This window comes from Hippopotamus amphibius, chromosome 8 (genome assembly GCF_030028045.1).
Source record: "Hippopotamus amphibius kiboko isolate mHipAmp2 chromosome 8, mHipAmp2.hap2, whole genome shotgun sequence".
In the NCBI taxonomy this organism is placed as follows: domain Eukaryota; kingdom Metazoa; phylum Chordata; class Mammalia; order Artiodactyla; family Hippopotamidae; genus Hippopotamus; species Hippopotamus amphibius.
Genome location: NC_080193.1, coordinates 51,775,234 through 51,801,502, shown reverse-complemented (window position 1 = coordinate 51,801,502; position 26,269 = coordinate 51,775,234). Strand labels below are relative to the sequence as shown.

Below are 26,269 nucleotides of genomic sequence, written 5' to 3'. Positions count from 1 at the left end.
TTTTAAAAGGCAGTGGTACATTGGCAACTTTGGAAAGATTTGAATGGAGTTGCCCAAAGTAAAGCTGAAATTAAGCTTCATGGTACAATTTTTTTTTTTTTTTTTGCCAGTCAAAGGAAATGCTTTCTTTAATGGGAAAAATACAATATTTAAAGCAATAAGCTGGAAATGATGAGGGTATTTATTTATGTATTAGTCTCTTAACAACTGTTTTTCTGAGGTTATAGGAGTTAAATGCAGTTTGCTTGTGAGATGGGGAAAAATGTGTGTTTAGCAAATGTGGGCACTAAGACGATGCTGGTGCTGTGCATTCAGTAAGTGTTCAATGTGTGCTAGTAGAAAATGATGGAGTCTATTGCCATTTATTCTTCCTTTTTTGGCTGTGTTGGATCTTTGTTGCTGCATGTGGGCTTCTCAGTGCAGTGGCTTCTCTTGTGGAGCACAGGTTCTAGATGTGCAGGCTTCAGTAGTTGTGGTATGTGGGCTCAGTAGTTGTGACATGTGGGCTCTAGAGCGCGGGCTCGGTAGTTGTGGTGCTCGGGCTTAGTTGCTCAGGCTTAGTGGCATGTGGGCTGTTCCCGGACCAGGGATTGAACCCATGTCCCCTGCATTGGCAGGCAGATTCTTAACCACTGCACCACCAGGAAAGTCCCTATTGCCATTTATTATAAATAATGTACTTGACTAGTTTAGGCATCCAGCTTAACTTCAATTGAAACATTTTCTATACAACTCTTATGAGTCAGTCTTTTACAACTTAATTAAAATAAAATAAAAAAAGTTAAAAATATAAATATATTACTTAGAACTAAAATAAAAATGAGCGCATTGTTTAAAGCAACATACACAAAAAGTTAGAATAAATGAAGTATGACCTAGTTTTTCATCTTGAAACTTAAAAGGGATACAGTACAATGAACAATCCAAAATTATAATCAAGAAAACAATCTCATGTATAATAGCAACCAAAAAATATAACATCTAGGAATAAATTTAGCAAACAAATTGTCAGACTTATTCAGCAAAACTCACAAAACATTGTTGAAAGAAATTTTAAAAGATCTAAATAAATAGGAAGATGTCCTGTTTTCATGGATCAGAAGACAGCATTGTTAGGATGGAAATACTCCCCAAATTGATCTACAGACTCAAAGTAATTCCTATCAAAACCCCAGATGGCTTTTTGCAGAAATTGACAAGCTGATGCTAAAATTCATTTGGAAATACAAAGTATACTTTTATGGAAAATAGCCAACACCATCTCAAAAACAAAGACTGAAGTTGGAAGATTCATACTCACAGTTCAGAACCTACTACAAAGCTATATTAATCAAGATAATGTGAAAAAAAATTACTAAGATAATGTGGTTCTTAAATTAAGGCTAGACATAAATGTCAAGTGAATAGAATTGAGAGCATGGAAATAAACTGTCACACTTATGGTCAAATAATTTTTGACAAGGGTACCGAGACAATTCTGTGAGGTAAAGAATAGTCTTTTCAATAAACAATACTAGAACAGTTGGCTATCCACACGTAAAAGAGTGAATTTGGACCTCTACCTCACATCATACACAACAGTTAACTTAAATCATAGACCTGAACGTAAAAGGTAAAATTATAAAACTTCTATAAGAGGAGTAAATCTTCACTACTTTGGAGTAGGTAATGGGTTCTTAGAAATGACACCAAAAGTATTAGCAACAAAACAAAAAATAGGTAACTTGGACTTCAGTAAAGGTAAACATATTTGAGCATCAAAGGACATTATCATAAATGTGAAAAGATAACCCTGAAAATGAGAGAAAATATTTGCCAATAGTGTATCTGTCAAGGGACTTGTAACCAGAATAAAGAAAGAACGCTTATAACTGAACAATAAAATGGCAAATCATCCAATTAAAAAATGGGCAAATGTCTGAAGCGATATTTCTCCAAACAAGATATACAAATGGCCAATAAGCACATGAAAAGATGCTAAACATTGTCGGTCATTAGGGGAATGGAAGTTAAAACACCAATGGGAAAGCTGCTTCACACCCCTTAGAGTGACTGTAATGAAAAAGATAGACCATAACAGATGTAGGCAAAGGTGTGGAGAAATTGGAACTCTGATGCATTGCTGGTGAGAGTGTAAAATGGTGTAGCCACTGTGGAAAACACCTGGAAGTTTCTCCAAATACTAAACTAAGAATTTCCATTTAACCCAACAATTCTACTTTTAGGTATATTTCCAAGAGAAATGAAAACATATGTCCATACGAAAAATTCTTCACACGTGTTCATAGCAAAAATGCGGAAACAATCCAAATGTCCAATAACTGATAAATGGATAAACAAAATATGGTGATTCATACAATGGAATGTTATTCAACCATGAAAAGCAATGAAGTACTCACATGCTAGATAACACGAGCGATTCTCGAAAACATTATGCTAAGTGAAAGAAGTCAGTCACAAAGACCGTTTATCATGGTTACACTTCTGTGAGTTAATGTAGACTTAGTGGTTGCCTGCAGCAAGGTAGCGGGGCGGGGGTGTAGAGAAGCACCACTAGTGTCTACGGAGTTTCTTTCTGGAATGTTGACAGTTTTTTAAAATGAAATAATGGTGATAATTGCTCAGTTCTGTGTATCTACTAAAAAAACAGAGCTATACATTTTAAATGGGTCAGTATTATAATTTTTGAATTATATCTCAATGAAACTGAAAATTAAGAGATGCAGTGAATTTAAAAACCAAAGATTTTAATCTACTTAAATTGCTTTCCAGGTCAATTTTAGGGCCAAAACGGACCTTAGAGATTACATAGTTTATTTTCCTTTATACTTGAGATGAGGAAACTGAGGACTAAAGATTTTAGTTAATTTGTTGAAGATATATAGGTTGTTAGTAACAGAACAAGATATATGAAGCCTGTATTTGAATTTCCAAAATGTATCAAGATTTGCTAATCCCTGCAGAAACCATCTACACAGCAAAATATGAGGTGTAGATGTGGTCGTAATTCAGGTGATTTAATTAGTGTGACCTACCAAAATATCCATGTGACCTTAATTATTTTTGTGTGTGTGGATGAGACAAAAATACTAAAACTAACAAGGGAGAAAAAACATAAAGGCAACCAAAGGATTACAGAAGTATATACTCACATACCTTGGAAAATCTGTTAAATTAAGGAAATATATAAAATTGTCTTTGCAGGAAAGACGTTTAAATCTCGTGCTGTAATGGCATACATGAATATCAAAAAATTATTCAGTAACCTAAGTAATATTTTAATTTTAAAGTAAGGAGAAAAAACCTTTATGTTCTCAGAACTTACTCTATAACTTAAGATAATTGCTTCCACGTTTTGACTTCACGTAAAAGGAGAATAAATCATCTTTGAGCAGAAAGTTTGGATTTCTAGTATTTGCCTAGACAGGTGGTGGGAAATTAAATTACCCATCCCATTGCTGTTCTTAGTTTTTTGCATTAGTGTTTAAGATTACAATCTTCTTGGAGTTTTACATTCGTTCACAGTTTTAAAAAAATAATTATCAAATTTTAGAGGAAGAGGGGGATTTGTGAGAACTCCTGTAGTCAAAATTTGCAAATTTGTAGCTTACAGGCTGCATAATTCTGAGAGATGAATTTTATTGGGCTTGTGAACTATATGTTTAAAATCTAAGCAATGTTTAAAAATGAAGAGATTTCGCATAAATATCTGAATTTTTGGCTTTTCTTGAAAAATCAAAGGATTTGATAAAATGGACCTTCATTGCTGCATGGTGGTTTTGGCTGTAGTTGAGTGGCAGCTGCCGTTTTTGGACAAGATGTGTGCTACCCACGTGGGCCCAGTTCCCCCAGGGCTGGTTCCTCTCATTTACATTACACTCCTGATTTATTTATTATCCTTTTGGGTTTGTAGCTGCTGAATTTGCCCAGTCATCTTTATTTTTCCCACTACTTTTCCCATAAGTTGTTTTATCACATGAGCGTGCACCTAGTGAAATAATTCAGAACTCGTCACTCTGGCCACCTTCTCTTGGTCAAAAGAGTTCCAAGTCTTACTGATTATGTAAGAGAATCGAAGTAAAAAAAAAAAAGGAATTTGAGAATCCTGAAAGTATTTTATATCTCTAGAGAGGAACATCTTCAACAGGGACACAGATTGGTTCTTGGGACGAAAAATTTAGAAATTAGAATGGGTTGTGGTCCCTCAAAGGGACCACAGTACATAAATAGATAAACAGTATATCTGTGGTATTACAATTTCATGGGAGAATGGGAACAATTAGGAAAAAGCATTTTAATAAGGAAGATTTAAAAATTATGAATAAAAAATTTAAAGGAGGTTGGGGAAGTGATACAAAATTGACAAAAATTTAAAAATCCACTGAAAAGATGGAAGACTCACGACTCAGAAATGTTAATTCCTGTCCTAGCATTTTCTTGTCAGAAGTGGTTCCTTCCTATAAGAAGACACCTGAGTAAATGTATAAAGAAAATGGTAATCAAGTAGAGTAGATACTCTGCCTTCAATCCAACTGCTCAGGAGGCTGTCTAATCCATTTTCAAACTTAACCAAGCATTTCTTTTCTTTTCCCCACCAGCTTTATTGAAATATAATTGCCATATAACATTGTGTAAGTTTAAGGTGAACAATGTGATGATTTGATACATGTATATATTACAAAATGAGATTGCCACAATCAAGCTAGCTAACATCTGCATCACCTTACATGATTACCATTTTTTTTGTGTGTGTATGTGTGGTGAGAGTATTTATTCTCTACCAACTTTCAAGTGTACATCATTATTAGCTATAGTCATCATGCTGTACATTAGATCCCCAGAATTTACTCGTCTCGTAACTGGAAGCCTGTACCTTTGACCAACATCTTTCCATTTCCCCCACCCCCCCAGGCCATGGCAACCATCATTGTACCTTCTGCTTCTATGAGTTTGGCTTTTATAGATTCCACGTATAAATGAAATCATCATCTTTCTCGACTGATTTCATTTAGCATAATGCCCTCAAGGTACATCCATGTTGTCACAAATGGCTGAATTGCCTTCTTTTTTATGGCTGAATAGTATTCCATTGGAGATAAACACAAACACACACACACACACACACACACATGACTTATTTTTTAATCTCTTCACTATCAATGGATACTTAAGTTGTTTCCATGTCTTGGCTATTGTGAATAATGCTGTAAACATGGGAGTGTAAATATTTCTTCAAGATAGTGATTTCATTTTGTTTGGTTGTATACCCAGAAATGAGATTGCTGTATCACATGGTGAGAAAGCCAGAGGAAAAGAGAGATTTTAATATTGCTTCCATAAGTGTTCACTGCTACAGTATAACTGTTTTTGGAGGGTAATTTAAGAGTGCCTGGTAAAGTAAATATGTGCATAACCTATGACCCAGTGAGCTCTCTGTAGAGGAGAGATACTTTTCTACCTTTGTTTAGGAGGATGCATGAACAAGAGTGTTCATAGCAGCATTGTTTATAACGTGAATGGCAAAATATTGGGAAAAAATATCCAACTTTTGGTAAATTAGGTAAACTGTCATAACATACATTTAATAGGATTCTTAAAATATTTAAAATGAATGAGAACTTTTATCAACATGGATAAATCTTGATGCCATAATGTTAACTAGAAAAAAGATTGCTGTCCTGTTAAGTGAAAGACAAAAGTCACAACTGAATACAGAAAGCATGATACCATGTATACAAACTTAAAAAAATGCACACTAAACAGCACTGTATATCATTCTTGGTGCATACACACTAAACACATAGTAAACGTGTAACTCATGATGCATAGTAAGGGTGTTTCCCTACTACAAGATAGTGGCTAGTGGGGCAATAACTGTAGCTACAATGCTTTATTTCTTTATTTTTTGAAAGAAAGGATTGATTAAAGCAAATATGGCAAGATATCAACTCAAATATAGGTGGTAGATACATGAATGTTTGTTACTTTGTGTACCTTTTGGTGAGTTTATTATTATTTTTAATTAAAAGTAAGACATTTTAAAGCACCTTAGGGATCCAGGAATATATAGAATTTTCCTTAATTTGGTAATTGGTAGGTTCAAAGAGACCAGACAATCTCATACTCACTGGTGAAAAATGACTACTAACACTCCACAGAAGTAGGGAACAAAAGTTCCCACTATCACTTTGCTCTCCTAACCAATGTAAAATGACCAGAAAAAGAAATAAGGCTCGTAAATACTGGAAAGGAGGAGCCAAAAATGTTGCTATTTCTATCTAGAAAATCCAACAGAATAAAATAAGCATATTTGGAACTAGCAAATATGCTTTGGAAAATGGCTAAAGAAAAGTTCAAAGTTTATTAATCATTAGCTTTTTCTGTATTACCTAGAACTAGTTAGAAAATGTAATGAGTGAAACGGATTTAATCTCAAGAGCAGCAAAAAAATGTACATATCTAGGATTTAAAGGGGCTGTCCAAGGTCTATTTTTATGACACTTTGCTGAAGAGCACGAATGATGATTCTATTTATCTGTTGCTGCCTAACAAACCACTCTAATACTTGGTTACTTAAAACAACGACTTCTGTTTTTCTTCACGATGCTTTGGGTTGGCAATCTGTATGGGTTTTCTGTTGGTCTCACATGAGATCACTTATAGGGCTGTGATCTCTGGTCATCCGAAGGCTTGGCTAGAGCTTGGCTAGAGCTGGAGGGTCCAAGGTGGCCTCACCTCATTATCTGGTAGTTGGTTTGGCTGTCAGTGAAGGCATCTCAGCTCTCCTCCTCTAGGAGCTAGTCTGGGCTAGAGAGCATGATGGTCTCAGGGGTCTACCCTCCTCCCTCCCTCCGTCCCTCCCTTCATTGCTTCTCTTCCCCAACCACTTTGGAAAAGTTTTAAGATTGATTCTATTCAACAATAACTCCACCTTTAAAGATCTATACTTTATAGAGAAACTTCCACAGTCACAAAAGAGGCATATACAGTGCTCATGGTAGCACCATCTAGAATCAGAAAATATCAATGTCCATCTGAATTTCTATCCATAAATTAATAAACCACTTATTGCTCATTCATTCTATAGAATAATATGAAGCTGTGAGAAAAATGAATTAGGCCCAAGTGTATTGAGTCTACCAGGTGTTACAAATGTCACAGAACAATAGATGCGGATCCCATTTATATAGAATGGAAAAAAAACAGTATTAATATATTTATATATTTCTGCAAGTAAAGAAATGGAAAAGCTATGAAAAGTGATTACCTGTGAGGAGAGGAGTTAAATAGGGGGACAGTGAAAGTATACAATTTTGCATTATAATCTACATATCAATACATTTTTTGCTGCTTTTATCTTTTACAGAGAAAATAAGTGCATATATTATGATGTAATTTTTTTAAAAGAATCAGAATAAAAGACATTTTCTCATGGAATTTCATCAGGTTCTAGCAAGTACCAGGGACAGTGACAAAGGGGGTGAGGGCTGTGGAAACTTTCTCCCAGGAGAAAATGTTGAAGCAGCTGGGGGTGCTTTGCTTAAGAAAAACATGTATTTGCTCCAGGGAACAGAGGCATGCCCAGTGGGTGAAAACTGAAGAGAGAGATTGAAACTTTCTAACCATGTGAGAACCCCAAACATGAAGTGGGCTGCTGTGAAAGGCAGTGTGAGCTTTTGTCATTGGTAGATTCAAGTCATTACCAAAATTTCCTGAATAAACTTGTTAGGTTTATTTTAGAGGCAGTGACTGTCCTGGTGGGTAGGTGAAGAGGGAGCCCTCAGGATCCGGGATTCCAAATGTGAGTAGAGGCTACCACAAGAATTATTGTACATAATAAGCTAAACTGTACAGTCTATGAAGGATCTTAGATTTTTTTCAAGAGCTAAATCATCATAACATCTAGCTAGATGAGCATAGCTTTAGGAGAAAATTTATATAATTTCACCCTTACAAGTTCACAGATAAATTCTCTAAGTTTCAGATCCTTAACTATCAAAGCGCAATCCATAGACTAGGGGCACCAGCTTATTAGAAGTGCAGAATCTCAGGCTTTACGAAGGCCCAGTGAATCAGAATCAGCATTTTAATGAGATCCACCAGTGATTCTTATTCTTGAATTTGAGAAGCACTGGTTTACCCAACTATCTATAGAATGTGTCATTCCTGAGCCTTCAAAGCCCAAATAAAAAGAAACAACCCATCACATGAAAAAAAAAAGCCCAAATAATGAGCGGTTTTGATTGTTATTATCTGAATCTGGGGAGAAATTAAAAGAGAAAAAATGACCATTTATACATATATAGGTGTAGATATATGTGTGTGTATAGCACATATATTTACACAACACATATAAATATATACACGTACACACAGACACACATAAGCAAAACCTAAACTTAAGTCTTGCTAGCTATCGGTTTAAGTATGTGGTCATCAACTGTTTTACTTTTTAAAGAGATTTTAGCTTACTTCCCCTCCCACTAATGAATAGCACTCAATTTAATTAAACACTGAGTCAAAGAATATAAACATCTTTGAGATGTTTCTTGTGCTTTTTATTTTGACAGCTATTATGACTTAGGACATCTTTAATGTCATTTTCTACATTTTGGTTTATTAAGAATTCTTTCTATTGTTTTCAGCATATTGATGGGTTTTTAAGACTTAATCCCTTAATTTTGATTTACTAGGCTTTTCGTGTTTTTGTTTTTGTTTTTTTTCCACATCAAGACTATTTGGAGCAGGGGAATTGTGGAAGGAGGTTACTATAAAAGAACGGTGAATAAATTAAAAAAAGCTTCCAGATCAGGAGAAATATTCTAATTACCAGCTAAAGCCTTGGCAAAGATGTGTTGGCTTCCAATTGATTGTACTACATCCATTTCCTGAGTCGTTTTGGTTTTCCACTTGTGTGCAAAGGCATTTAATGGCAATAATGAACTCAGCAATGTATGGGGATGTCATAGTAAAACCTTTTGCTGGATCTTCAAAAACACTGCTTTTCAGAAACTGTTTCCTTAACACATCATGTTGCCTCTCAGCAGGCTTTGCAGAGTTTAAAGCATACTCTCCCCAACTGGCCCCAGATGGAAAATACTCTCTTGAAATTGGATGGTTTTTTAAGTGTAGTTCTGCATGGCCTACTCAAAGGAAAAAAATAAGCTTGAACAGAATGCATTTAGTAGCAGGTCTATAATTCCCCCAGCATCCCACATATTTGGATGTTTTCACTTTTGGCAGTGGAATTTTTCTAATTTAATTAACTCATTAGCGTTAGCAGATGACACAGTGTGAAAATTCTTTTCCCTAGTCACTTATCTAACTATTCTTCCAATCCGCTGGGGTTATGTGCACACTTTATTTATTTTGAAAATGTATTTATTTGTTTCATTTCTGCACTGACTTTCCCCTTAAGAGTTTATGAGCAATGTGTAGACATTTCACATAATGAACTGCAACCCTTTCTTCAAGCAATAAATGGAGGAGAGGCCAAAGAGGGAACTAAAAAGTGGGAAAAATCTTTATAAAGAAAGACTGGGAGAGAAACAACAGATGGTTCCGGAAGAGCAGCCAGAGCTGAAATGCTTATCCTGTCCAAACCCCTGCCATTCTGTCTCTTTTTAGTTCATACATGCAAAAATGTCACGATGGTTTGTGTCTGGAAATTAGCTGACAGTACTTTGAATGACAATAAAGACAAGTTTTCCAGGATTATCCAAACCAAAAGTGAATCTTCTTTGCACTGAAACCATTTACTCATTCATTCACATTTTTTTTAACCTTACTTTGTACTACTGATACATAAATCTTCCCTTCTTAGATCTTAAACTTCCTTGAAATTGAGGATATATATGTACCTTATATCTTCCTTCCTTCCTCCCTTCCTTCCTCCCTCCCTCCCTTCCTTCTTCTCTTTCTCTGCCTCCCCCTCCTCTCCTTTTCCCCTATCCTCCCCTCCTCCTCCTCCCCCATCCTCCCCCTCCCTTCCCTCCCCCATCCTCCTATTTCTCTTTCTCCTCCCCTCCCCCTTCTTCCTCGTCCTTCCCCTCCCTCTCTCTCCCCCTCCCTCCTCCTCCTCCTGCTGCTGCTGCTTCTGCTTCTTCTCCTTCTCCTTCTTTTCTCTCTCTCTCTCTGTCTTTCTCTTTACAGGGCCTAACACAAGGCCTTGGACAAAATAACATTGAATAAATAAATAGTACTGAATTCTGAATGAAAGGAATTCTGTTCCTAACAGTTATTAAATATCTACCCCAATATTTTAAAAACAGGCATCATTTTAATCCTGAGAGCAGTCTTGTTAAGATGATTGCCATTATTATCTTAATTTGAAATGGAAGCCAAGAGATGTTAACTAACTTGCTCAAGGTCACAGAACCCTTCAGTTAGAGAATTTGAATGCAGGACTGTCCTGGTTGCTGCTACCCAGAAGGATGGAGATATGGGACAGTCAGGCTTGATGACGCTCAAGCAGTGATGAGGGAACTTCTTTGCATTTCTATAGCACATCCCCAGTTTCTGTTGCAAATAAGTAAGTATTGGGTAGTAGAAAGAATTGCCTCTGAATTGTGCACTTTAAAATTGAATTTTATGGTATGTGAATTATATCCCAATTTTTAAAAGACTTAAATCATAAAGGCTGGAAATTACTGAATGTTGGACATTTTAGAGGTTCTAAGAGCTTTCCCTATCTTTTGTCCCGTAGGACCTTAGTTCACATTCACATCAGTTCTTTAACTGTACACCTTCCTGAAGCCACATATTAAACAACAGCCAAGATTTCCAGACCCAGATTTCACTGTATCCATAGTCCCCTGTGTTGGAGGCACCATTTCTCTGAAGAGGGAGTCATGGGGCAGTGATTCTTAGGGGTCTGTCCTGCATTTAAATTATCAACTATAAACCACTGACTAGTTTCTAGGGTGAAAAGTTTAATAACTATGAGCTCATGAGACCATTATGCTTATTGAAATGTCAGACAGAGAAAGATAAATACTGTATGTTATTACTTATGTGTGGAATATAAAAAATAAAACAAATTAGTGAGCATAACAAAAAATAAACAGACTCACAGATCTAGAGAACTAAACTCGTGGTTACCAGTGGGGAGAGGGGAGGGGGGAGGGACAAGATGGGGTTGGAGATTAAGACGTACAAACTATGATGTAAGAAATAAGCTACAAGGATATACTGTACAACACGGAATATAGCCAATATTTTATAATAACTATAAATGGAGGATAATCTATCAAATTTTTAAATCACTATGGTATAGTCCTTAAACTAATATAACATTATAAATCAACTATACCTCAATTAAAAAATTTTAAAAACCAACTTTCATCATGCTGCAAAATTTTCCTCCGCTTCAAAGGAAAAACCTGTTATCATCCCTCAGAGGGTGTTTTCAGCCACTAATATTTCTGGCAAGGAGTGGATACCACAGTTGGGAAGTCTGTTCTCATTCAGTCTTCTAAATCCATTTCAGAGTGCTGTTATAGTTTAACTAGACATTTATAGTTGAAAGTCACATAATTTTGTATTTTTTATACTTATGTCCAAAATGGAGACAGCAGTTTTCTGTTTTGTTGGAGTGCATGTGCACACACACACAAGCAGTCACACATACACACACACACGTATACGCTCACCCACATACACAAGCATGTGTGCACACGCACACACACCCTTAGGCACCTGACTCACGAATGGATGTATCAATAGCAGAAAGTTACTGAGCCAGTGTATCTTCCAAAAGGAAACGGTTATGTGTATGTGTTTAAAGTATAAGGAAAACCAACTTCTTTCCTTTATGTAGACTTAATTGGGATGAAAAGATTTCAATACAAAGCTGACAGGAGTTTCACATGTTCTGTTTGGTAGCTATATGCAAATCTGACAGATTCATAACTTCTTTTTTCCTCCTGTTATTTGCACTTTGAAACGAGAGCACGATGCTTGTGGAGAACAAGGGGGAGAAAGGAGTGAGCAGGTTTGGGAGCATTTGTGTCAAGATTTTCTAGTCTTGTCCTTGGTATAGGAAGTTCTTTCCTTCCTTTTCTAAGTGATATGATAGCCTCACCCTGAGTTTCTATGATATTTGCACGTTAATTTGGAATCTAGATTTGATATTTCTGTCTTTACTCAACATTATTTTCTGCACAAAGCAAGAGACCAGTTTAAGCAGGTTGATTAGTGAGTCTGAGAGTGGGGTGGGAGGGAGGTATGAGTCCAAATTGTTCGTATCTAATGTTTCTCTTCTTTGGGGTCAGAGTTTGCAAATTAAGAACTGCTGGTTCCTTAGCAATGGCTAAGGAAAGGCAGTTACTGCTGTCAACAACTGTGTGTCCCTCAGCCCTTGAAAAAGGGAAGGCGATCAAGAAAGGGTGCATACCTTCACCCTCTCGAACTGGTGCTCCATTGGCTGTGTGTTGGAGTCATTCAGGGATCTTAAAAGGGTGATGAGTGGGTCCCACCTTTAGGGATCCAGTCCTGATGTATTTGGTCTGGGGATGGGCTTCGGTGACTCCCCAGGCAACTCTAACATGCAGTAAAGTCTGAGAACCACCACTCTAACCAATGGTTGCCCCCTGGGCTGCTGTCCGCATACTCTGGGGCCAGTGCCCATGCCCCTAGAGACTTCAGTGATCTGGGATGGGTCCTGGGTGTTGGTAGGTTTTACAAGCTCCCCAGGGGTTTCTAAGGAGCAGCCAGGACGGAGATCTGCTGAGCTACCTGGTCAGCAGATTTTGCCTTTGTCCTTGTCATTTTCAGCTCTGAAATGACTCTTTGTAGAGTTTATATCATGTAGGAGCCAGTGTGTTGTGTGCTCAAGGGAGGTGCCAAAGAGTGTGACACAGTCTCTGTTCTCTGGATGCTATTAGGCTGCACACAATTGTATTTTGCATTGTTCGTTGCTTAATGAAGCTGCTTGAAAACTATCTTAAATCTAGATGCAGAAGGGTTTTTTCATGTGTTACCTCCTCCGAACCTGACAGTATCTTGGAGAGAGCCGATTAGAAAATGTAAACTCACAGAAGTTAGGGAACATGCTCAAATTGACATGGCAAAGAGGGGGCCAGATCTTCCAATGCCTTTGGCTCTGTCATTTTCAGCCATTTCTTCTGGCACAACCATGAACATTTCAGAGCAGGGTTGGGGAGTGGGGAAATCAGAGAGGCAGAAATTGAGAGGGAGAAAACTATTCTCAAAATGTGTGTGAGCATATGTGAGTGTGTGTCTGCATGAGTGTGACTATTACATATGAGGAGATATGCCTTTGAGGTTCTATTTAATGATATTGTTTGGTTCTTGTCCCTTGAAAATTATATAGTCTTTGAAAGTCTAAGAGAAAAAAGAAATTACTGACATCTTTAGGAATATTAAAGGGTCTATCTGGCACTGAAAGGCCATTACTATCTGTGAGGAAAATTAAAGAGAGTTTATTAAGGCCAACTCAGATTTCTACTGATACCAAGAAATAGTATTTTAATCAGCTAGAAAGAGATATATGTGAGGGGAGATCGTTATCAATGACCATCAGTCACAAAAAGATGCTTAATATCCTGTCTTCCTTAAACTCTCTGACCAATTCCCTCCCCGAGCAGGGAGGAAGAGGCATCCAACCCATCACTCGGAGGCAGAAGTATGCTCTTCATAACCAAAGTTGTGAGAAGCCATAGAAAAGACATGAACAACACTGGATTATGGTGCTTTGTAAGTGCAAGCAGGGCCTAAGGAGTCATGTTTAGGTAGACAGTGGTTTTAAAATCATGATTAAAATGTTTTGGATATGTCTGTGTGTTTAAGAAAGTAATTTCAGTGTTATAAATGTTCAGGCCTTTCTTTGCCTTAGCAATGTTATATTGCTGCCCTGCTCTTTATGTGTTCATGGAGATAGCTGTAAACATTCAAGCATTCATTTATTCATGCAAACAACAACTGCTCATTGAGTGTTTGCCATGTTGCTATACATCAGGCATTATATTACCTAGGAGAACATAGAATATAAAATAGTGTTCCTGCTGTCCAGGAGCTAAGTGCCTAGTAGAATTTTTAATTCCATGCCGTTATTTCAGAAGGCTCATGAGAAAGAAGCCAGGGATTGCCCGAGGAAGGCTGATTGCCTGTCCAAAAGCATCTCTATGGCGTATGCCTCAATCATGGTCAAGTCTGGAAAAGAGAAACTACTCTTGGTATTTCAAGCAGAGAGAGATTTAATGCAAGGGATTGGTTATGAAGCTGTTGGAAGGGCTGGAAGAGCAAAAGGCGTATGGCGGTGGTACTCAAAGTCTGAGAGTCTGCTATTGCCCTTTCTTAGGATGAGTGGTTGGAGGAATCATGGAAATTACTGGAGCCTGCAGTCCCCTGCTTTTGATCCTGCCCATCTGGAGCTGGAAGCAGAATAGCTTCTCCCTTCCTGTTGCCTTCTGCTCTTTTACTTCACCCTATTGACAGAATCCAACTTGACCAACCAACTGAGAAGTCTTGATAATGTAGTTTGCACCTCTAGACCTGCAGTACAGAGAAGTTACGGCAGGGTAAAGTGGATGTGGGTGGTGGTGGTAGTGAAATCCAACAGTCAAAGAACCAGTGGAGAGGGATGGGGTCTGGGAGTAGCCACTGACACCCAGAGTTTTCGCAACTCAGTACACTGAGATGTGACCAGGCTTTGAAATTTGACTGAAACTAACTCTTATGGATTGAAATGTATCCCCCACCCAAATTTATATGTTGAAGCCCTAACCCCCAATATGCCTATATTTGGAGTCAAGGCCTTTTAGGAGATAATTATGGTTAAATGAAGAGTAGGGGTCTCATTCAATCAGACTGGTGTCCTAATAAGAAAAGGAAGAGACACCGGAGGCATGTGTGCAAAGGAAAAGGCCATGTGAGGATACGTAGAGAAGACAGCCAAATGCAAGTTAAGGGGAGATGCCTCACCAGAAACCAACTCTGCCAGCACCTTGATCTTGAACTTCCAGCCTCCAGAACTGTGAGAAATTTCTATTCTTTAAGCCACCTAGTCCATGGTATTCTGTTCTGGCCACACAAGCTGACTAATATACGAAGCAAATATATAAATGATGAATATAAACAGTCAGATGCCAAATTGCAAATTTATACAAAAAAATGTAACTTTCCAAAAGATTGCCTGCTCATATTTGCTGACCAGCATGTTCTTCTTCTCTAAGTAAAACCACATGGGAATCAAATAAAATTAGAAGGTTGTTTGATGACAGTGGTCTCTGAACAAGGGCGTTTGTTGGATGATACAGATGACCACTGTCATACTGAAGTGTCTTTGGGGTCTGACATACTCATTTTTCCTCTAGACCTGCAGTCCTTGCTGGGTTTATATACATGAGGGCATTCTCTCACCCCACGGTGCTGACTTTTCCTTTGAGGGCCCCTCCCCTTTTCATGCTGACACATCCTGGTTGCCATTTTGTCTCTTTTGGGTGGTCTTACTTTGATCCTATTGGATAACTTACTTTAATCCTTTCCATGCTTGTTTTATGGCTTAATTCACAAATTTTCAAGTTCTTGGGGTAAAGGCAGTATATACACTTAGGCTGATAATTGGCCAGGATGTACTGCTGTAGCTGTATTGCTTGTTGCCTTTGACTGTGCCCTTCTGATCAGTCAATACTCATGTCGTATCAGTTGCTAGATGTTTCGAATGTCAATCTTTGCCTATATAATTAGCACCATAAAATGTGAAAAGAAATTGACCAGGTTAAGCTATTCAGTCAGGCTTCCACATAGCAGACTATACTATTCGAGACCTGTCAAAAGGATCTCAGTTTCCGAAAATGACAGCTTTATCAGCTTAATACAGAGCATAAAATCCAGTCACTAGAGTTGCTCCTTAATGAGTTTAATCATATTTACCAGAAGGGATAATCAATATATTTAACATTTAAAGCTTATCTACTATGTGATCTTTATTTTATTTTATTTATGGGGCAGAGAGAGGCTTATTGCAGGAGCAAGCAAGGAGAAAGGGTGGCCCATGCTCAGAAACCCTGAACTCCCTGCTGGTTTTCAGGGAAAAGTTTTTATAGGCAAAATTTGGGGTGAGGGCTGCAGGGTGTGTGACTTTCTTCTGATTGGGTGGTGGTGAGGTAACAGGGTGGTGCTCCAGGAATCTTGCGCTCATCCTGAAGTTACTATCCTTTACCCCAGGTGGGGGCCTTATTTCCTGCAGAACTAAAGATACTCTTCTGTGTATATTCCTTGAGGAGGAACCAGGCCTCTGCCCCAAGGCTGCACTATTGTTTCTTGACTACTCCTTCCTTATTTCTTCATCCCCTCCCTTCCCTGATTAGCAACTGTTTGAATCTACCCTTTGGAACTCAGGGAAGGTCAAGGAGGCCGAGTGAAGCCTATTTCCTGGCAAGTAGGGGTACACGGAAAAGATTTGTACCTGGGAGCCCCACAGGGTCCTGCTGGTTTCAGTTCCTCCTTTTCTCTGATACTCCTCAATCTTAAAGTGAACAGGTGTTGGACAGCAAAAAGAATAGCATTTTGGATGGAGATGTTAATCATAAACTCGGCATAGGAGCTTGGTTTTAAGGGGTTTCAATCTTGCTATGTGATCTTTCCATGGATCATCTCATTAATCATCACAACAACTACTAGGAAGAAGGTCCTGTTATTAGTGTCCTTCCATAGATGAATCAACTGGAGCTTAAATAGGTTAATGTGATCAGTGAGTAAGGAGTGCAGTAAAGAACCAAACCCGAAGATTAACAATTGTGTTTAGAACAAACAGGTCACCTTGGCCTACAAGACCCTGGGTGATTTAGTTGTTACTTATATCTCAGAACTTTTCTCACACGTTCTCTTCCTAGCTTGCATTATTCCTAAGAACCTGATCCCCAGTTCTGGGGCATACAAACCTCTTTCCCAGTTCCTTCCCAGCAGAAAGGCTGGCCCCTCTACCTCGAATGCTCTTTACCTGCGGTTTTATATGGCTGGCTCATACCCTTATTCTATCTAAAATTTGCCCCCCTTTTCACATACTTGACCCTCTGGTACACCAATTACTGGGGATTGTTTCCTTCCTAGCACGTACCTATCATAGTTTGGAGTTGTTTGCTTATTTGTTTTCTGTATCCTCCCACCAGAAGGTAATTTCCACGAAGTCAGGGACTTGGTCTCTATTATATGTGGCTGTGTCACCAACACTGAAGTACTGAGTCCTCCATTCATTAGGCATTTAATAAGTATGAGCTAAATGCCAAAGCATCATCTATTGTGATCTATTAAACCCCAAGGCTGTTGGGAATAAGACTCAGGCAGGATGGGGGAATCTCAGGGCCTGAGTAGTCTCTGTAGCTGGATTGATCACCACAGAGAGTATTCTGTGCCACCAGTGCATAGAGTCCCTGGGATGAGGAGGGGGCTGCAAAGTGGGTAGAAACTGCTGAAAGCAGGAAAGGCAAGCCCCCAAAGAAATTTCAGTTGACTAATTGCTTGGCCTATACTATTCGCATAGAACTAACTTTGTTCTGAAAGATGCTGCCGAAACTTTGTTGGTTTTTAAGTATTAGGCCCTACCAACAAGTGAACATTAAGAACTTTCTATATTTCAAGAACTATCCCAGGAGATGAAGGTGATTACTACAGTAAGTCCCTAAGGACTTCTATGAAACTTGGAGTGACTCAGAAGGTCTTGGGAAGGATTGGGCACCCGAGCCAGGCACTGGGGCAAAGCAAGGATTAGACCAGATAGAGGTGAGTGGTATGATCCGAAGTGTGGTTTCAGGAATGTTCTCAGTGTGTTTGGAGATTGTAAAAGACTGGCTGGCAGGAAGTAGACCTTAAATGTGATATTGAAAAATTTGGATTTTATCTTGAAGTCACAGTGGACTCCTAGGAGTTTCTGCGTGGACCAGTAGTGCATTAAAATGAGTGTTCCTGAAAGTGAGGTGGAATGATTAAGATGGAGGAGGGAGCCTATACTGGAAAAGAAGCCCATCAGTTTCCTACAATTGACTATAATATGGGCAAACTGTGCTTGGGGCACAGCTGTCTCAACCCCCTTCCTGGTGGAGGAAACCAAGAGAAAGAGTCCACATACTGTGTATGGGCTTTGAGGTTACGTCTGCTGCATCCTTGTTTAACTTGGAGCAGCTGAGATGATTCTAAAAAATATTTCTTCTCAATTGTATTAGAAACAAATTGGTACTGTATTTTATGAAGCTCAGCTCTTCAATATTGGCAGTACAATGGCTAATATAAAATGTGTTTTGTGCAAATTACGAGCAATTTCTGTACCTCAAAGTGCCTTCTGAATCATCAAAGGCACATTAAATTACGCCAACTTGTATGTAAGGTTAACTGGTTTTTAATGTAATCGGTAAATAATTAGAACTTAAATATAAGTTGTCATTTATTGCCTTTAAACCATTTTTACATACATCACTTTATGGCCATTTGTCATCTGTTTTTGCAGTGGAGAAAGATGAGCTTCAGAGAGCCTAAATGACTTGTCCAAGGTCACTTGGCTAATAGGTAGGAGAGTCTGGGTTCAAACCTATTTCTTGCGTTTCAAGCATTTTACCTCTTGGTAAAAACTGGAAGCTAGCGTTTGATACATGTAATACATCCTTACTAACCAGAATACTGAGTCATTCTAGAACAAGCAGTCTCAGTGGAGTGCAGGGATTAACTCTGTCTGATTGGGTGAAATGCAGTGGATGTTCAAATACTCACTAACGATAATGATGTCATGGCTGTTCATTCTGATTCAACCTTTCCCAAAGTGAATGTCTCTTGTAATGTTCCTCAAATAGGTTTAAATTAAGTATTTGTAAATTAAATACTGACAACAATGTTCATGTTTCAGTTTCCCCTCATTGGGACTTGGACTTAACAGCTCCTGGATATGCAGTGTGGCTTTGTCCATTTGCTTTCATGGAATTTGCAGACAGTATCTCTGTGCACTGCAACAGAATGATGCTGGTGGATAGAGAGAGGACGGGTGTGAAGCAAGTGTGGCATGAAACTGACTGTTTGCTTTTTTCCCCAGTCTGCTGATTTGACCTGCAAACCCATTCCCCAACTCCATTAGCAAAACCTGTGAAAACACAGGGGCCTCCACAAAGACGACTCTGACCTTGGCAGCGGGAGAGGGCTTTCGAGTCGAGAGAGCCTAGTTCTAAACTTATGATTTGGGTCTGGGTATTTTTGGCTTCAACACTTGCTCCTGGTTAGAAAGTGAAAAACAAGGGTCTAAACACTGTTCACTCAGATAGTAAAACACATGTTCACTTTTTGCAGTGACCCTGGCAACAGAAGGGGAATTCTTATAAATCACAAAGGAAAATAAATAACCTCACCCATGGAGGGAAAGAGACAGCTTGAGAAAAGGGACTTTGGAAAAAGGCTGTCTCTAGATAGCAGTCTTGTGGTAAGTACTAAATATTCATTTACCACTCTATATCTTTTGGCTTAAAATGCATTATTCTTTGACTGTGATTTCCTGAACCCTGTGCTTTCGAAACCTCTGTTCCACTTACCCCATTATCAGTATCCCCTGGGATTTTTGTTTCACTTATTTTTTTACAAATTCAAAAGCCAGCAAATTATTGAAATCTTTGTATAGTGTCCTAATAGGCAAATGTCATAATCTGGCAGCATTGTATATAATTACATTAATTCCAGCTGAAGTAGACTTTAACCCCTACAAAAAACACTACTGTATAGCTGATGCCAAATGCCAAGTGTATCACCCATTTATCTGAACATTGGGGGTAGGTTGAACAAAAATTCAGTAGAGTTTCACATATTGAAGAGCGAAGAAAATCACTGAGATCTTACGTATGTAAATTAGTTCATTGGTCCATAAACGTTCTAAAAGTTTGAATGCTAACGACGTTGTTGGGTTTGCTTCTGTGTATGAGAATCTGGTTAGTCCAAGGAAATGGACTAAGTCACTGATTTCTGAAGGTCGGTCATTCTTTCACAGTCGGAGCTGAGACGTTTGGGTCACCTATTCAATGATTCATCTGAACAGAGTAAGAAATCAAATGAAGCAAGTCACTCCTTTCCCTTTCGGTCATCTACTCATGTAGAAATGTAGCTTAGTTCCTTCTTTGGCATGTTGTTTAGGGATGTGCTTTATACATTTGTGTCCTCCCAGCTCCTGGCCCGGAGCTGGGGTCAGAGCAGGTGTCCGATAAAATATTTGTTGAATTGATTTACCGTTGCCCTTTTTGAATTCTGCTGCTGTAGGTCTGGCTCCGTCAGTGTCCAGATTAGCTGTTTACCCCATGACTCCTGAGGCTTCATGTCACAAACTGTTCACAGGTGTGAGTTTCTGCGGATTGAGAAAAAAACTGCATTAAACTTTTGTGTCTAGTTCTTCTCTAGTTGTTAGCATCGACTTCTGTGTCTCTGTGAGCTCCGCACTGAGCAGTGTACCTCAGAGGCTGAGAACTTGTGGGATTTTAAGTTCTGCTCCCAGGGGATGTGTCTTCTTCTTGTCTCTGAGGTCTTTCTATCTCCAGGTAGAGTGTGGTGAAAATAGTGTGTGTGTGTGTGTGTGTGTGTGTGTCTATACCCTTTGCAACTTCTGGGGAAACTTAGGATAAAAATATAATTTTCAGCCTCTCCTTTGTTTCTTTGCCAAAGGAAGCATTTCTTACATATCATCCTGCCAGTAGGGTTTGTCTTATGCCTAGCCACTTGCTCATGTAGTGTATATAATAGGAGCAGCACAAGAAAGGCTCTCTTAACCCAGAAGTATCATCCTTGCTGATTAATCCCTAAAGCCCCCAATTCAGCCTTAGGTCCCAGAGAATATACAAAGACCCTATAAAAGCAAGCGTGCTATCTACTGTCTTTTAATCGTTCACAGTAGCACTCATGAATAAAAAGTCTTGGATCCTTCCCAGATGCCAGACAGATGAGCAGAATTTTGTTGAGGGAGCTGGTAAAGAAAAGGATACAGAGCACAAAGTGCTGGCATGCAAGGCTGGGTTGGGGCAAGAAGGGAAGGGGAAGTGGATTATCACGAGGGCATCAGGCATCTGAAGATCAGAGGAGTTTCACTGAAATTTTTGCCCATGTTTAAATTTGCCTTAGGGACAGAATTGACTGTGAGCATAAGTGAAAGCCTGTTGTATTACCTCTGCTGGCTGAAATCCTCAAACCAAGCTTGTGTTCCCATTGGCATGTGGCTCTAGCCTGAGTGTTGTGGGGGCTGTGCATCTGTTTCTTGACTTACAGCGTTAAAGAACATTGGGAAAAGGAGAACTTGTTGCTTGGTACCACCTGAGAAACGTCATCCTGCTAAATCTCCCTAAATGATGCCTAGGGGAGTTTTTATGCTAGTGATATGTCTTCCTTGTTTCCTAGAGGCAGATTGAGTATGACATCTGCATGTGCATGTTGGGAAAATCCTGAGAAAGAATGCACTCCCCTATAACTACGTGGCCCAAGTTTCAGCGATGCTTAAATGTTATTCATCATTAGACAGTGTAGGCCACATGACTATGATTTTGCCTTCTGTTTTACTGTTAGGTTCTTTCCTCATGTAAGAGTGCCGCTGATGGGACAATGAAAGCAAGAGGATTCTTGTCAGGTTGGTTTTTAGGGTGTGAGACCCATGGAAGAGCCCTTAAGTGAATTTTATTGTGACTGTCAGAGAGACAGACACAGACGGGGAGGAGACCAAAGCTGACTGGCCCATAAAGGACTTGAACCCCAAGACTTTGTCCTCCTCTTTGGCTCTGTGCCCAAACCACACAAATAACTAGGCAAGAAGCACACAGGAATGATTCTAGATCAGGGTTGCTGGGAAATACAAGTTAAAAAAAAAGAAACACTTGGCATCATATCACACACTCTTCATTCCCAAGTCATTTATATTGTATTGTATTGTTTTGTATCGTACTGTATGCTACTCTATTCTGTTCTGTCCTATGTTACTTTAAAATCATGGAATCCAAATTGGGAATGGGTTATCCAGTCCCCTCACTTTGCAGAAAAAGTAGTTAATAATCAGCAAGGTTAAAGCACTTTTCCTGAGGCGGCACAATGAGGATACAACCAAGAGTAGAAGAGAGGTTTCCAACCTCTCACTTCAGTTCTCTGTCTTCCATTCTCTAATAATAACCCAGTAGGAGAAGATCCTTTGGAAAACTGAGCAGAGGAAAGAGAAACTAAACTCTTTGTCCTGACATTCCACTGCAGTAATCGTTATGATCCATATTTTTGAGAGTTTAGAGGGCCCAGAGGTAATTTCCACTTTCAGATTTTGCAGGCAAAAAATTCCTTAGAATGTACTGCAAGAATAAGGCACTATTAGCTTCATTACACTTTTTATTTTACATAATCAAATCATGAAGTGTTGAGTAGCTGCCCGCAATAGTTTTTAAAATTTTACGCTGGAGGAACCATAGAATTAAAAAACCTCGCAGTCCAAATACTGAAAAAAAGCTCCAACTGGGGATGTGGGTTTGTGATCCTTAGTAGCAATTTTGCTTTCAGGATGTGACACAGGGGAGGGTTTGAGTGAGCATGTGTGTGTGTCCGTGCACACAGGCACCCTAGCAATGCTAAAGTATTCTTTGCTGTTGATAATTTTTTTTATTTGATAAATCATCCTTTTAAAGAAGAAAGTGACAGGGAAGTGAAACTGAAATGAAAAATATGTTTTACCGTGGGCAGTAAAGACACCGATAGAAAGACAAGTGACTACACGTTTGCCTCTCCTGGTAGGAGTGTGCCAAGTAGCCGAGTATTTATGGCAAGTACAGTCTTCTCTCTGATAACAATAAAAATCACCCCAGAAATCGGGGCCTCTTCTTGACCCAAAGCTCTTCAGCCCACCCCAGGAGGCTTTTTGATCAGAAAAAGTCAGCATTTCATACTGTGCCTTTTTATTTGCAAGAATCATTCCTAGGCTGCGTATATAGCTATTTGACACTTGTAGCTGTGATAGCATTTAGCTGATGAGCAGGCCGGGGAGTGAATTATCATTTTTACCAGCTTACATTTCAAGAGCAAAGATTCTCTTTTAATTTGGGGGGGGGGGTACTTTTTGCTTTTAAGCACAGATAGGTCTAACAGTTTCTCATTTGAGTGATGAATTCCACGTGGTATCCCAATCCTTTCTCCCCCACTGAAAGGAAGATGAAACAGTGGCCATGCGAGATCCTCTCATCTGGCAGCAGCACAATTTTGATAGACTCATGGCAGCAGGAAAAGCCCCACGCAGGTCCTTCAATTCATCCTGCAGCCTCTTGATGGTTTATATCCAAATCATTAGAGTAATTAGGCCTTCCACAGGCTCGCATACCTCTGTCGATCAACAAGCATCACTGAAAACCTGCTTTATATTTAAGATGCTTTAGTAGCCATGGGATGTGCTGGATAGTTGCCTTTTCCTCCTCCAGATCCACTCCATCCTTCTCTGCCTGGCTGTGCATCCCTGGAGGATGTACCACATGGACCTTGTCAAAAGAATCCCTGGCCTTCTGGCGTCTTGTTGACTTTGGCCAATGGGATGACCTAGAAGGACATCAGAGGTTGGGAGGAGAGAGAAGTCAAAGTAATTGTTTTCCTTCTCACTCCCTGCCTGGCTATGGACCATGGTGACTGGGCTACTCTGCTTAAGGCCATGGCTTTTGTTAGGCAACCCTCTCCCACAACGCTAGCTGCAGTTTTAAACACAGCTGTCTGTGTTCTGACACCTCCTCTCTCCCCAGGCCCCTTCAGAATTTTTGATAGTGTAATGACTCCTGGATGTCACCAGCCCATCTCATGTTCCTTTGCTTTAGGTCTGCACACACTTTAATGAATAGTTCCTTTACCACAATCTCCTCAATTAGATGGTTTGGGTGTGTCATCTCTCTTTTGCAGGATGCCCCTTACTGATACAGGAAAAACTCCTTCTCAAAGTGTTTCTAGCTTATTTGTAGAAGCTGACCTAATAAGCAGTAAAAGAACATAGCATGGAGAAGGTTAACAGGTGTTACATTGACAGTGATAGGACTTAAGATCATTTTGGGAGGATGTAAGGAGGCACTATGCTGGAGTTGTAGTTAGTCTATGCTTTGAAACAATGGAGAGAATTCAGTAGATGAAAGTTGGGATAGAAGAGAAAAAAGAGGCAACCCAAGGAGATTGTGATGTACCCCTTGGTGACAACTCATTTCATTGCTGAATTATTTTTTTCCCAGGAAAACTTCTTCCTTATTTCAAATTGTGATGGTTAATTTTATGTCAACTCAATCGGCTAAGGGATGCCCAGATAGCTGGTGAAACATGATTTCTGGGTGTGTCTTTGCGGGTATTTCCAGAAGAGATTAGCATTTGCATTGGTGGGTATTGCATTGGTGGGTATTGCATTGGGTGGGTATCTGATCTGTTGAGGGTCTGCATTGAACAAAAAGGCAGAGGATGGGTGAATCTGCCCTCTGTGTGAGCTGGGGCATCCATCTTCTTCTGCCCTCAGATATGGCCGCTCCTGGTTCTCAGGCCTTTGACCTCAGATTGGGACCTGTATCATTGGCTCCCTGCTTCCCAGGGCTTGGGGTTTGGAGTCTACGACATCACCAGCTTTCCTGGGCCTCCATCTCCCAGACAGTTATGGGACTTCTTAGCCTCTGTAATCACAAGTGCAATCTCTCATAATAAATCTCTCTTTTTCACACACACACACAAAAACAGAATCTGACTAACACACAAATTTAAATTTCTGTTGTTTTATCTTCACTTATCTCCCCCTGTTTCGTGGCTGCAAGTTATTCCAAAGCAGGGGCCAGCAAACTCCATAAAAGGCTGGAGAGTGAATAGTTGAGGCTTTGCAGGCCTGATGAGCAGTCACAATGACCCAACGCTGTGGTTATCGTGGGAGAGCAGACACAGACAAGACCGGAATCAGTGGGTGGGGCTTATGTGCCAACAAAGCTTTATCGATAGAGACAGGCAGCAGGCTGGATTGTACAGGTGCTCTGCACATGTTGCAGACATAGGCAACTTGAGAGTCCAGGTTGGCTTTCCCTGAGTGCTCCATTTCTGAGTAGTGACTTGTGATTACCCTCAGGACAGGCCATGCCCTGAGGCAAGCGAAGGGGCAGGTTGAGGCTGTTACGCAAAGATGCAGGTCCTCAAGTGGCAAGAGGGTGAGGAAAGGGAAAGGTTTCAGAAAGCTCCAAATTCGTGGAGACTTTTTCTGAACACAAAGTCGGGGCATGGTTAGTGTTGTTTAGAGCAGCCATTGGATTGTGAATACTCAGGGAAAAAGTCTTCATCTTGTAATGCTCCAGGCATTTCTGTAGCTTTCTCTACTTTCTCGTGCTACAGTTAGGTTACCCCTTACCGGAGGGATGCTGTGCTGAAATTACTAGGTTGCTGGAGATGGTTTCTAGCTACTCAAATCCCAGCTACCCTTGACCCCTTCGACTAAAGGAAGCTTGTATAAAATATGGTTGACTCAGTGCCTCTCACCATCGGGCAAAGACCAAGCTGCTCTCTGGGAGGCCTGTCCTTTGTTCTCTGGTGTCAAGATTGTTCGAGATTTCCCAAGTGAGCGTCAAGTGGAGGAGGGTCAAGGAATGAGAGGGAGCTTTTTATTTTCCAACTGCTTCATGGCCCCTTCTTAGCTGCCTCCTAGGTGTCCTGAGACGAGTACACTATGCACCAGAGCCAGGTATTGGAAGGTGTGGTGATGTCTGAGGATCAGCCAAGGCGTTTTTTAAGGAGAAAACAACAGTGGAGACCAGACCAACTTTGGTCTGGGCTAGTAACCTTTCTAAAGTGGCATGCTGAATCTTTGACTGTTCCCCTTGAAGGTGGGCAATGGTAGAGATTGAGAAGTGTCAGACCCTTATATGGAAATTAACCCAGTGAATCTGCCCACCAGCCTAGCTGAACCCATCATGGCAGGTCAAGAGAATGCTGGACAAATGCCCTGTCCAGCTGCCCTCCAGCAACACAGATCCTTGGGGTCCAGGATGGATTTGGGGCAGATGAACTGGGGGTAGGATGGGAGAGGCTTGGCCAGGTGGGCACAGCCCACAATACCTGGTTGCTAAGGGTTGTAAAGGTGCTCCGGACAGGTGGATAGAGATCAGAAGCCAATAAGAACAGCACTGGGAGGGAGGTTAAAGAGTTGAGCGATGCAGCTGCTAAGGGCAGAGTCTAATGGAGAGTAGGACAGAGGAGCAGACGTAGACTATGCCCAAGCGGTGGGCCTAGAGGGTGTCAGCAGTGGGGCTGGTTGAGTCTAACACAGAAGCCACCTTAGCAG

The 26,269-nt window shown here is 39.9% G+C and overlaps 1 protein-coding gene across 1 annotated transcript in view; it reads left to right on the top strand.

The window, feature by feature from the left end:
• The window catches only part of NCKAP5 (NCK associated protein 5), a 928,785-nt gene that overhangs the window by 25,453 nt on the left and 877,063 nt on the right, over positions 1-26,269 (top strand). Inside the window, exon 2 of the mRNA XM_057745121.1 lies at positions 19,291-19,420. Coding sequence (XP_057601104.1) covers positions 19,352-19,420 — 69 coding nt within the window. The 5' untranslated portion in view covers positions 19,291-19,351. The remainder of the gene's footprint in view (positions 1-19,290; positions 19,421-26,269) is intronic.